General features: G+C 34.9%; 1 protein-coding gene across 2 annotated transcripts in view; it reads right to left on the bottom strand.

The window, feature by feature from the left end:
* The window catches only part of Hgf (hepatocyte growth factor), a 68892-nt gene that overhangs the window by 10587 nt on the left and 44174 nt on the right, over positions 1-14131 (bottom strand). For both annotated transcript variants that reach the window (XM_055612969.1, XM_055612968.1), the window contains exons 10-13: positions 11623-11725; positions 9317-9447; positions 2905-2943; positions 1219-1315 (exon numbers count right to left, since the gene is read on the bottom strand). In XM_055612969.1, coding sequence (XP_055468944.1) covers positions 1219-1315; positions 2905-2943; positions 9317-9447; positions 11623-11725 — 370 coding nt within the window. The remainder of the gene's footprint in view (positions 1-1218; positions 1316-2904; positions 2944-9316; positions 9448-11622; positions 11726-14131) is intronic.

Raw genomic sequence — 14131 nt, forward strand, 5'->3', positions numbered from 1 at the left:
GGGGGCTACAGCTGGGATACAAAGTGAATAAATTGTAATAAATAAAAGAATAAGAACTAGTGCATTTATTTGCTAATTTCCAAAATCCGTAAATCCATTTCTTTTTGGCAGAAATGTAGAAAGACTACAGTGTTCCACAACTCACATTTCCAAGGATAACAGCTGCTCAGGGCTTCAGAGGGCAACACTAGAAACTCTCAGCTGAAGAGACAGTTATTTATAGCTTACCACACAGGAAGATGACAGTATAGATTGAGCCTTAACTTCTATTCCCTTCAGTGTGTGTTTTGAAAAAATAATGAAACAGCTGTGGTTACTAAGAACTTAGATTGAAAATGCTCTGTGGACTAATATACATAGAATATGAAAATGTAAATCTAATTTTGAGACATGGTTCTAAACTTTTCTATTATGTAATCTGCATATTGATTTTACAGAGATCATATTAATAATTCTTTTTAAAATTATTATTATTATTATTATTATTATTTGTTCATTTTGCATCCTGGCTATAGCCCCCTCCCTCATTTCCTCTTGGTCCCACCCTTCCTCCTTCTTCTCCCCCTATACTCCTCCCCTTGTCCATTGAAAGGGAAAGTCCTCCCCCTCTCTATCTGACCCTAGCCTATCAGGTCTCATCAGGACTGTCTGGATCCTCTTTCTCTTGGCCAAGTAAGGCCACCCTGCTATATGAGTAATTTTTAAGAGCCTTTAGAAATAGACTTATTGTAAATTTTATGTCCAAGCTAATCATCAAAATAAAAACCACCCAATTATTATGATAGACCATTAGTTTCCTTAATGAAACACTTTAAAATTGCTATTTTTCATGTCAGTGATGTTGGAAACTAAAAACAAACACATAATTTCTGTGATTATTTACAAACATCTTAGAAAATACATTTGAAATACACTAGATTTAAAAATTAATATGTGTGCCATAGCTATGATGGTGACTTAAGGTACAGATAGCTCTTTTAAGTCATCAGAAGCAGTGTCACATAGAATCAATATTAATAGAAACTTTGTTAAAACGTACAGAGGTTATCATGTGCACATATCACACTATCCTTGGTGTGCAGTTTGGTAAGGACAGAAATCAGCCTCTGGTTCCCGGCTTTGTGTCTTGTATGGGGCACAATCTTCTTGCAATGGTAAGCTGAAAATATGTTTTTGCAAATATTCAGAATATTGTGATTTGTGATCATTAATAATTACCTGTATTTCAAACTAACCATCCACCCTACATTTGTTTGTGTTGGAATGCCATTTACAACTCGTAGCTGCTTCGTTTTGGCACAGGATATTACAGGATCTAAGAAAAACAGGACCACATAAAACATTTGTCAAGACAGTGACTTTTACTTTTGCTAAGTTCAGTGATAGCTAGAGAGATGCGACTAGTGTGATTATATTAAACAACCTTTTGAAGATAAGCCACAGCTGTATAGCAGGCCCGTGGTACTTGCCATCCTCATCTTTGCTTATCAACCAAAAGCAGACAGGCTTACAGTGATAGTGACAAAGGCTTAACTCACACAGCACCAAGAACAAATTTTTCAAATCCAGCACTAGTGCTTTTCCCTCACTGACCTTGATACACAGTAAAATAGCCCAGTGGTCTTAACCTTCCTAATCCTGTGACCCTTTAAAATAGTTCCTTATGTTGTGGTGAACCCACCCAAAAAATTATTTTATTGCTATTTCATAACTGCAATTTTGCTACTGTTATGAGTGTACTGCTAATATCTAGTATGCGGGATATATGAAATGTGACCCAGTGAAGGAGTTTGTTCAACCTGTGAAGGAACTGTGACCCACAGATTGAGAACCACTGAAATGGCCAAAGTGGAAAAAAAAAGTACACAGCTATAATTGTTTATTCTAAATTTGAGAAGCAAGAATTTTGAAATCCCTTACTGGGATTCTATTTGTGGAATTTGTGTATTAACAGCATTATTATAACCAGACCATCATGTCCAAATGAGCTAGTTCAGACTCTCTGGAATGGATGTTTTCTTGACCCTGTGCTGTGTCACTGTCTGGTCTCTTGTTCTCTGTCCATGGTCTAGATGAGATTTCCACTTGCTTCCTCAGCCTGGAGCACAGCACGTGTTTTATTTTTTTTTTTTATTTTTCTGGTAAATAACACAATATTTGACTATTTTAAGCCTAAAATATGTGAAAGATATTTTTTTTAAAAAAGCCCCCACCAGATTGATACTGTAAGGATAAAGTGAATAATTCAGGCGCTATCATCTCTTACATAACAGACCACATGATCATGAAAAGAGCTTTAAGGCAGAACAGAATATACTTGCTACGAACTGTCCAAAACCTGCCCTCTTTATCTCTGTCGTTAGTATTGTTATATCTTCTGGAGGCTGATGTATATAAGTGTGGTCAATTGTATATGGTATGACCTAAATTAAAAGCGTGTAAATAGTCTTCTTAAAGTCATGCGCAGATCTTATGACTATTTCACATCTACACTCATGGAAAAAAAATATATATATATATATATATATTAATTAAGGCAAATAGAGGCCGGAGAAATGCTTCAATAATATTGGTCTTGCAGAAGACATGAGCTCAGTTCCCAGCACCTACATCAGGAGGCACAATTCCTGCTCCTGCAGATCTGACACCATCTTCTGATCTCCTTGAGTTGCTGTACCAATGTGCACATACCCCCTTACAGACACACGTACATACACAGAACTTAACCGTGAAACAGAATGAAACATGTTGACTTTAGGAGAGATGTTATTATACTGTTAAATATTTTTATATAAGCCAAAGATTTATTCATAGCTTTTTTTTCTATCTTTGTTGAAGACTATAATGAAATCAGTTGTGACACATACAGAGTCAATTATATTTTATATTTTGAATCCTACTTACGGTCCAAATTGACAATTGTAGGTGTGGTATCTCCTTCACCTGTATAAATAAATAGTATGATGAATATTATAACCCTGTGTATATGTATAGAACATTGAAATCTAATTATTCATAACTTACTAAACTCATTGACATTTCATTCATTCAAAATGAGTAATATACTAACATTGATATCAAATTAAATTATAAGGGTAATATATCTTTCCTGAATAAGTCTGTCCCTTTTCCTAATCAACATTGTGATTATCTTCCTCTTGGTCCTACATAATGTGGGCAAACTCTTGTTTTGTGACTATGTAGGCTTCAGGTGTGTGTGGTTTCATGACTTCCGACAAACTGAATTCTACACAGTAGTTGGAGAATATTTCTTTCTGTAAGATATTCAACACCGTACACCATGGCCATTTTATAGACTACCATTCATGTCCATTATTTTTTGAGTGGTTTATTTTCACGGCAATGGGGACCATTTGCTTTTTCTAAGAGGTGCTTTTATTTATACTTGATTGAAGATAATTGAAAATGCACATGCTTTGTAAATCTATGCAAGAATTTGGAAAACAGAAATTAATGTCATCTCTGCAGAAACAAGAGTAAATAATTATTTTTGTTGATAGAATGTGCCAAAAGTTAGCTTTTCCAGATGTTGGGGGGGGGGAAGAATGGTAAAAAGAAAACACTGGATACTATGCATAACTCTACCTGAACTCTCATGACTTATTCCTTTTCCATGAACTCTCTACTGGAGTTTAATTGCTGAATAAAGAAAAGCTTAAAAGATGCTAGGATTTTGGAAGTACTTGAACAGTAATGAATGAGACACAAGACATTTCCTGAAGCTTAATGTCTTAACTCTGCAGAATTGATGGCGTAGAGTTCAGCCAGGCTCAGTTTAGACCCAGCTGGCCGTTAATCCCTGGAAATGCCCTGAGCTCAGATAATCCAGCAACAAAACAATAATGACATGTAGACACCTTTGGAATGCAAATGTGATTGTTATTTATGAAAGTACTTGAGAGAATTAATGCACGCAAAAGGGTTTCGATTTATGGCATGTTCCAGGTTGAGGTATTATAGGTGGATAAAGATACAGGCAAACATAAATTTCATCATTTTCTTTTACTTTATGTGGACAGTATTCCCTTAGAGCCCCTCAAAGCCTAGGTTTTTAGTTTAAAGCACAAGGAAGGACTGAGGCAATGTAGAGACACTAACTCAGCAAAGATAGTCCTTGTCTGCTCAAGTTAATTACTTGATATGTTTGAGTAATTTGAAATTCATCCCTTACATTGTCACAACAAAGATTAAGATAAATATTCTATACTAAATTCCACCTTAATTATGCTTAGTTCCACAAGTGGTTACTTTATGATTGTGTCGTCATTTAGTTTGAAACATTTAAAGGAATCTTATATCTGAAGTTTTAAGAATTAATGGCTTTATGATAACTTAGTTATTTTGATTTTTCTACTTCAGTATTCTTGACCTAAAAAATAAGCTGAACTGCCATGCACAACCAGACTCTGGGGGGTTTAGTTTTCCGGGTTGTTTGAACATCGTGAGTTCTTTTGGTGCACACTGCAAGGAAAACACGGACAAACTGTTTTCTGGGGTGTTTCTATCTCACTCGAGAATACATCTCTTCTTCCACTTCCCTTTCCCTATTTGCCAAACTACTCATATCTGACACCTGAACAACAAACCTCGTTTCCATGACTAAAATTAGATATGAAGGGAAGCACTTTACAGTTTTATCAATTAGGAAAATTTTACTTATGAAAGTTGGAAATACTGTGCCTATGTGTGTTTATACGTGTACATAGATATCCGAAGAACCTCAGATTATAGTGTGTTAGCTCTTGCTGAGAACATGAAGAAACCTCATTTCCTGTAGCTAAAATTTGCACTAAAATTCAAAATATTATGACTGTAGCTTATGTCTCCATTCAGGCATCTAGTCACCATCATTATTTTATATGTTAATATTAATGTCTATTTACACCATGATTCCAGTGTTTTATAATTGTTTGTTTTATCCCTACTGTAAATTGCTTGGGATAAGGAAATAATGTATAAATAATCTTGTATACCTAGAATATTGTAAGCATTTGTATATAACAGAATAGCAGCCCACTATGTATTAAAAGTAATGTTTTGTAGCTATAGATGCTTTTTACTACAGCCTAGTAAAATTATGACTTTCATTATGGAAGTTTGCAAACACAGAATACCTGTCATGGGTAGGATAAGTAGCCTGGCTTACACACACTTGCAGAGCCATAGAACTGGTTTTTCTACTGAGTTGAAATCAACTCCTACCCTCTCAATAACTACAACTTACTTAAACTCCATTAAGTGTGTGTGTTTATATGTATTTGTGTGCGTGCCTTCCCATATCCAGAGAAATGGGAAGCCATTTCTTGCTAATAGCCAGCCATTGCTGCCTATTTGATAAACTCTGCACTACCACATATGCTAGATAGTATTCGGTAATTTCAAAGAACACAAATCTTCACATGTTTTGTGAGAAAAATATTTAGTGGAAAAATGATGAATATTGTCTCTGAGGTTAAATAAATAATAAGAACTCAATCTTCTAAAGATAAATCGTATTAGCCTTTCACCAGGGAGAAAAATGTAAATAAATCCTAGCTATAAATATAAGCTGGAAAAATGACAGTGTGAAAATATTTATTGCAATTAATGTTCAGTATACACTGAAATGAAAATGAGTTATTGGTAACAGCATTTAATCAAACATTAGCAACACACTGACATCTTTCAACAGCATCTCGATGGTTTCAGTTTGCAGAAGTCAGTTGAATATCTTTTTCTGAAAGCCTGAAACCATGACTGCTCCTTACCTTAAGTTTATAAGTCAAGGCAAAAGCCCTCAAACCCCCCCGAAGTTAAACTAGACTTAACACAGAACTCACAACGCTCCATTTTAAAGGTCAGATCATTTTTTTTTTCTTTACTCTTCCATGTCTGTATCCTATATACGCCTTATTATTCTGAACCATGGAAGGAAACTTAAGGATACAATGAGGTAATATGAATGCTCAGAAACAAGAGCAAGAGGATGTATGTGAGTAGAAAAGGGATAATGTAGCATGTAACCCAGGGTTTGTTCCCAGAACTACAAAATTTAAGACTTTTAGTTTTATTCATTTAAAAATATCTTCTGTATTCTAGCCACTGGTAAAGGAGATTTGTTTGTTTTGGTATTAAAGCATGGAAGTCCCTTATCTGAGAGATCGCTTAGGATATATGAAATCAATAATCAGGAAAAATGATTATTAGAAAAGATCAATTAATTGGAAAGAGTATAACCAGAAAAAATTAAAATATAATAACAAAACTATAACTTCTTTGCAAACATCTGAGGTATTTACTTATTATTTTAACTCATTTCCCTATTTCCTGAAACAAAATTGCATTTCCAGTTAACTGGAGAAAAATCATCTCTATAATTCAACATTAATTTTTATAAAAATTATAGATGGATTTGATTTTTTTAAAAAAAATTACATTATTTCTTCAATGTAATGGTTTGGTCTTTTAAAATTTTTCATTTAACTTTTATGAATTACACTTTATTCATTTTGTATCCCCCCATAAGCCCCTCCCTCCTCCCCTCCCGATCCCACCCCCTCTCCCCTTTCTGCATGCATGCCCCTCCCCAAGTCCACTGATAGGGGAGGTCCTCCTCTCCCTCTTTCTGATCTTAGTCTCTCAGATCTCATCAGAAGTGGCTGCATCGTCAGGGTTCTAGGTTATCTCCATGAATAGTCCTCGTTTTGGGGCACACACCATAGTACATATATGTTAACAGAGGACAATTTTTAGGAATTGGTTTTCTTCTCCCACCATGGAATCTGAGAATTAAACTCAGGTCATCAAGCTTGCTGGAAAAAATGCTTCTACAAACGGATCTGTCTCAAGGCCCTGAAATATTCTTAAAGTGAATATTTTTGAAGCTATTCTTAAAATACTTATTTCTGACTTTTCTAACAAAAAAAAAATTAAGGTAAGGTTCTCACCGATGTTACAGTACATCGCTGTACAACCTTTTACAAAAGTACAACCTTTTACAATAGACTTATTTTCATTATTTTTTAAATTCAGTATTTAACTTAAATTTAATTGAGTATATTCAGTGAGTGCTTGTGTCAGTAGGGCTGGCGCCCAGGATGGTGAGCGCTGACAGATCTCCTTGGAGGTGGACTTACAGGCAGTCATGAATCGCCCAGTGTGGTGTGGGTTGTCTATAAGAGCAGTTTGCACTTGTAACCCCTAAGACATCTCCACAATCCTAGCTGCTCTATACAGAACTATTGAAAGATTAGAAAAAACACTCTCTCACCACCTGTTTTCTGAAATGGGTTTTCTCTCAGTGTGCATGCAACGTATTTATGTTTCACTGCATGTTTTGCATGATTGGATGCATGATCAAATATTATATTTCAGTTATATCTGCATACATATATTTCCATTTAACAGGAGAGAAATCATATCTTTAATTCAACATCAATTTCTATGTCCTGGATGATATATATGTAATGTATTCTGAAAATGTTTCTGATTGTGAGGACTAGTGGGGAAATTGTTGTTTCTGACCACTTAGCAAGTAGCTACAAGGGAACTATGGGTCCCACACTGCAGTGCAATCACATATTGCTATTATTGCTTCTGATACGTGTGTCAAAATTGACTTCTGCACGGGAATTCCCACAGCGCAAAGCAGTGTGGCAGTGGGAATCAATGTCACTAACATTGCGTACTAACAAGCATTTTACCATTTGCCATCTGATATTTAGAAATGGTTTTTTTGATATTTCAGCCGTCTTTTTGTTATTATTTTATTTTATTTTATTTTGATTTCTTTTTTGAGATGGGGTTTCTCTGTTTTATCCTGGGCTATCCGGGAACTCACTCTTGTAGACCGGGTTGATTTCTAACTCACAGTGATCAGCCTGTCTCTGTCTCCCAAGTGCTGGGATTAAAGGCATGGACCACCACTTCCCGGCCTTTTCTGTTTTTTTGTTTTGTTTTTGTTTTTTTAATGTCTTTACATTTGCTTATTAACTATAGTCATTCTAAAAGGCTGATTTTTATTATTTTTCTGAATTCTCACATTTTTAAATATTAGTATATTTTATTAAACATGAAATATAGAGTACACAGTTTTTATGAACTATGTAAAATGCTATTTACACCTACACTTATACATTAAGTCTTTTTTACAAAGATATCTTTTTAACTTTTATACTAAAATTTAATAACAATACTAAAATGTATTTTATAAAACATTGAACCTACATAGTTGAACCTCCATGTATTTTACTGTTTTATTTTATTTATTTATTAATTTTTACAATTTATTTATGTTTTTTTCTGGCTGTAGCCCACCTCCTTGTCTCCTCCCAGTCCCACCCACTCTTCCTTTTCTCCTCCTGTGGGCCTCCTCTAGTCCACTGAGGGGGGAGGTCCTCCTCCCCTTCCATCTGACCCTAGCCTATCAGGTCTCATCAAGGCTGGCTGCAATGTCTTCCTCTGTGGCCTGCATCCCCCTCAGAGGTAAGTAATCAGAGAGCCAGCCACTGAGTTCACATCAGAGACGGCCCCTGCTGCCCTCACGAGGGCACCCACTTAGAAACTGAGCAGCCCGTGGGCGTCATCTGAGCAGAGAGTCTAGGTCCTCTCCATGCATGGTCCTTGGTTGGACTATTGGTCTCTACGGGCACCCGTGGGCCCAGGATTTTTGTCTCTGTTGTTCTCCTTGTAGAGCTCCTGTCTCCTCCACGTCTATTTTTCACCCCCTTCCATAAGATTCCCTGCTCTCTGCCTAAAGTTTGGCTATGAGTGTCAGCATCTGCTTCCATACCCTGATGGGTAGAGTCTATCCATTTTTGTATTTTGTAAAGATGATTTCAGGTATTTTCACAAACTTTGAAGACATAGAGAGTTTACCAAGAGCTCTACTATACATAGGTGACAAAGAGTTACGGTGCTGGGATGAATCTTTCAGCCCAAACAAACTAACACAACAGTTTAATTATTACATTTTAATTCCAAGTGTAAAGTTTCTCAGGGGAGGGTCACTTTAAAATAGGCACAATTGCTTCTAATCTAAAAAAAGACGTGATAGATAGAGGGGCCAGGGAAGAGAAGAAGTTAAAAAAAAAGGAGGGAGGGAGGGAGTAAGGGAATGGGGAGGGAGCAGGGGAAAATAATAGACAGAGGAGACAGAGTGTCGACTTATGTGCGTAGCTTTCTGGAGAACTACATTTTTTTGGATCACTGGCAAAGTCCTATGGCATCGTAACCTCTCCTTAAGACGTTGTTTTAGTATAGATGCAGTACATTTGAAACATTCCAACTGAAAAGGAACATGACATGTACTACTTACAACGGGAAATAGGGCAATAATCCCAAGGAATAAGAGGATTCCCCGTGTAGCACCAAGGACCATGGGCATCGTCGTCGGGATTCCGGCAATAATTCTTATTCAGCTTGCTAGCATCTGGCTCCCAGATATGACTATGAAAACAAGCTAGACATCAGGAAATACCTCTTCCAGCCAAGAGAAACAAAACATCACAAGAAGATAGGATCTTAACACACCTCTTTCATTACATACCCAACACGAGCTTTGGCTGCTGTTCTCATAGTTTGGAAGTTTAAAGAATATGGAATCAGTCTCCATAATTATTATTTGTATAATTGTGAGAGATTTTGTGACTTGAATTCTATGTAATGTTTACATTGCAAAATAATAATTTTGTGCATAAAATAGAGGATCATTATCTAAAAGAAGTTGGATGTTGAAGGTTATTATAAAATACATAGAAAATACAGGCTAGTGTATGCATAAGAATCATCTCTAGTAACATAATTGTCACAATAAATGAGAAAGTTCTTAATAAAATGCTAAATAAATTCTAAATCCTTTTCTTGGTTTAATACTGAGAAATAGAGTATTCTGGCAGGTAGCTGAGTAAAATATTTTCCCACATATATTAAATTTTACTTCAAAATGAAAAATTGTTATTCTATAAGGTTATGCTCATTTTTGTAACATCTTGTTTACATTTGCTTCAGCAATATTAATTAAGCCAAGTCCTACATACAGTGATTTGATTCTGATCATGTCATTAAAAACTGTAAATGAATGTTTTTTGCTATTTATTAATACTTTCGAATATAATTAAACGTATTTAGAATAAAACTGGAAAGACCTTGTACATGAAAACTTGGATCATCTTTCCAGAGGCAGGTTCATTTTGTAGACTAATCAAAACAGCCAATTGTGTACTTCCCATGTACTTAATTTTGCTGTTATTGATACATTCTTCAGTGACCCTTACAAAAGAGGCTCTAAGACAATGCTATACTCATTATGCTTGAGGAAACTAAGAATCCAAGAGAAAGTTAATTATTGAATGTCACATAACTTGTGAATAGCAGAGGTGGCGTTGGGACCGATGGCTACTTTCAGACTCAATCACCATTGTCTGCTTCCTTCTGGAGTACCTGGTTCTTAAGCCAAAATGCTACTATGCAACTCAATAATTCACCAGTTTCCTCCATAATATTTTGAAGTGACATTTAATTGTTCCCACCAAAGTAAAGCTAATGTCAGTGAACTAAGAATTGTTAATAACCAGACGTGTTATTGCACACCTGTAATCTCAGAAAAATCAAATTTGAGTTGTAAATGATCATGAGCTCAAGGCGTCCTATCTAAAAATGTTATATACCCTATTCCTTTTTATTGTTAAAGTCAGTTAACTTAGAAATATCAACCACTGTTGCATACAGTTTAGAAGAGAATTTTATATTTAAGATATAACCCGAAGCAAAGTGATTGGCATTCTCTTAATACTTGATCTTTTGTTCACACATAGAAATATCTTCCATATAATAATACAATGATATAATGTACAAAAATTATGTAAAAAGTTTTGTGGCAGGCATTTAGTTAAAGGATTCTAACTTGTTTTTCTGTTGTTCTAGTCTGCATATTCTGTCGTATTTATGGCAATCCGTTTTAAGTAAAAACTATGTGTCAATCTTCGCTTATGTTTTTACAAATGCTGATACTATTTCTAGTGCCATTCTACCTTCTTTGAGGAAGTATCCAACATACATATGTATATTTCTTGAAAATATAAATGTTTTTCTTAAGTTACAAGTATATCTTTTATAATGACCTCAAAGTTTTTTACATTACAGATACTAGAGACACTCCGTTTCCATAAATACTAGTAGTCAATGTATATTTACTGTAAATAGGTATATAAAAGATCATTTATTGATTTCATTCACAAACTGCTATTACTCTTATTTTTGCTAGCACTACCACCCTTGATCTGGCCACTCTATTGTCTTGTTGAGTTACGTAATGCTTTTTGTCAGTGTGACTACATCCTCCATGAAATTTGGGATCAAACTACATGCCTTCTTGTTCCCCACATTATCTATTATATCACAGATCTGAAATTAAGTATTCAACAAATATCACTGGTTAAATTACATACTTAAAAGTTCGCAATAGAGAGAAAACAATGGTAAATGTTTTATAGGCAAGATCAATCCCTTTTTTCTATTGGCTCCCTCTCTTCAAATATAGAAGGAAACAGCTGTGCATATTTGAATATACATAATTAGTACTATCATAACATTTTATAAGTAGGAAGAAAAAAATCAATGTACCGGTGTAGGTCTTCCATATTCTTATCCCACATTGAGCATGTGAGTCCAGATCTTGTTTTGGATAAGTTTCCCATGTAATTCTTCCCATTGCCACGGTAACAATCTAGGCAAAAAATACACAAGACTCAACACTATTGAAAAGGGTAAAAATACATATTTTGTAAGCATGTGAAGCCATCAAAATCAGCATAATAATGAAAACACAAACTAATATGAGTGTGAATTAATGAGAGACACCTCAAATTAAAATATCTCTACTCTTAGCCCACTTTTGATTTCAGCTGTAAACGTTTATATCATAACACCCCTCACGTTAAAAAAAAAATCAGACAGTTAGTTCTTGGGGACCCCAAGGAAATGAAATGTTTAAAGTGATCTTTGTAGATCCCAGAATTTTCTTTTGAAACTTTTCACTGCACAGAAAATTAACAAGAATAACATAATAAAATTGTATGGCAGGCAGTTACTTGTGTTTAGATTTTGGTTTCTTGTGATGTTGACATGCTGAGTCACCCCAAGACAGCTATTGTGCAAGTGTTCTTTGGTTTCAGTTAGTTGGGTTATTTTCTCATTTATGAGATCATCCTAAGGGTGCTTGACAGGAACACAGCACAGGTAATAGTTTGTCCTCTTCAGAGTGGGCATATGACGTCAATTTGGTGCATCATGGTTGATTATCTGGTCAGTCAGTTGAGTAATGGAAAGGAAAAACTTCTTTTTGTATGTAACAATAACAGCAGATCCTAATTCTGCCGGACTTTGAGAATGAGTAAGCATCCTACTTCTAAACAAATTCCACAAGATGTTGAAGCATCCATCGATAGTTTTTTTGTGAGTCAGTTATTACTACATTGCATGTAGAATGGTTATTTTTGTATTTCTAGTAACTTTTCCTTCCATGTCTCCCCCGTGTACGTATTAATTGCATCATTGTGGCATACATAGTGACTTATAGATTCCATTTTTTGTTCAAAGAAATAAATATGTTTATATACATATAGATGAAAAATATTTATTTCACTACTCTTGTTTTTTTGATGTTCAAAATGTTCAAATGGCAAATGCAAGCTACTTTGAATTGACCTCTGTGTCTGTTTTTGTCAGAGTCCAAGTGTGCTGCTTCATACTTCACTGTAGCGCTGGTTCTGAGCATGCTACATACACATTTTTCACTCACATCTTTCAATAACCCTGAGTGTCAACAACTAGAAATACCTCCGCTCACAACTGCAGCAAATTCATGCGCTGAGTGCCATCGCTTTAACTATACAAACCAAGTGTCTCTGTTCTTATGAAAACATCGTAATTTAATTACAGTTTTCCTGTCGTCATCACTCAGCATATAAGTACAAATTAGTATCTTTGGCTTTACATGCTTATTTTTTAACTGTGCTTTGAATAACTGACTTGAATTGCAACAGGTGATTAAATGAATTTTGTCTTGAGATTAGAATGGCATTAGAAAATTTTTCTGAAATAGTCTTAAATGCACGTCTGCCTTTTTGTACTATTTATTATGCAAAGACATTTGCATAATAACATTGGACATTATAAGAGAAAAATATCAACCAACTCTGACAAACTCTAATGTTGTTCTGTGATTTTTGCAGCATCAACTATTCAGTTGAGATTTTATTTTTGTAAAAACAAGCAATCATGTTCATTTCATTAGTATGTAAATTTTATTTAATATTCAATAAGTAGCAAACATATATACCAAATAAATACATTAAAATGAATTTTTATGATTTATTAACTATAAATACTTGATTTTTTAAAATTTATTACAATTTATTCACTTTGTATCCCAGCTTAGCCCCTCCCTCGTCCCCTCCTTCTTCTCCTCCCATGCTTCTCCCCCAGTCCACTGACAGGGGAGCTGCAAGGAATGTTATGAAAGAAGGGGGAAATAATAAGACCTGGAGGGGACAGGAAGTCCACAAGGAGAGCAACAGAACCAAAAAATCTGGGCCCAGGAGTCTTTTTCTGAGACTAATAATACAACCAAGGACCATGCATGGAGATACCTAGAACAGGGCCCTTCACAGATGTAGCCCATGGCAGCTCAGTGTGAAAGTGGGTACCCTAGTAAGGGGAACAGGGGCTGTCTCTGACAAAAAAGCTTGATTAGGCATTTCTATATAACCATGAGTGTGTAAGTTTTTCAGATGAAAAACTAAAGTGGTCTGGCTCTCAACATCATAGTTCTGTCTTCATTGTGAAGAAGGAATAGAATTTTCATAAAAATTAACTACTGTGTTCATATTTTCAAATTTATGTGTAAGATAGATAAAATGAGTATATATATAAATGGATTGTTTTACATTTGAGTGCATGCACAAAAAGAAAAAGAGAATTATAATATATAATTGGTATATAATTTAGATTTATAATAAGTTTATAATAGGTAGATACATAATAGATAAGATAGGTGGGTAAATGAGAGATGATAGATGTGGATAGATAGATAGATAGATAGATAGATAGATAGATAGATAGATAGATAGAT

The sequence above is a fragment of the Psammomys obesus genome, unplaced genomic scaffold (assembly GCF_907164565.1).
Source record: "Psammomys obesus unplaced genomic scaffold, mPsaObe1.curated_primary_1811, whole genome shotgun sequence".
NCBI lineage: Eukaryota > Metazoa > Chordata > Mammalia > Rodentia > Muridae > Psammomys > Psammomys obesus.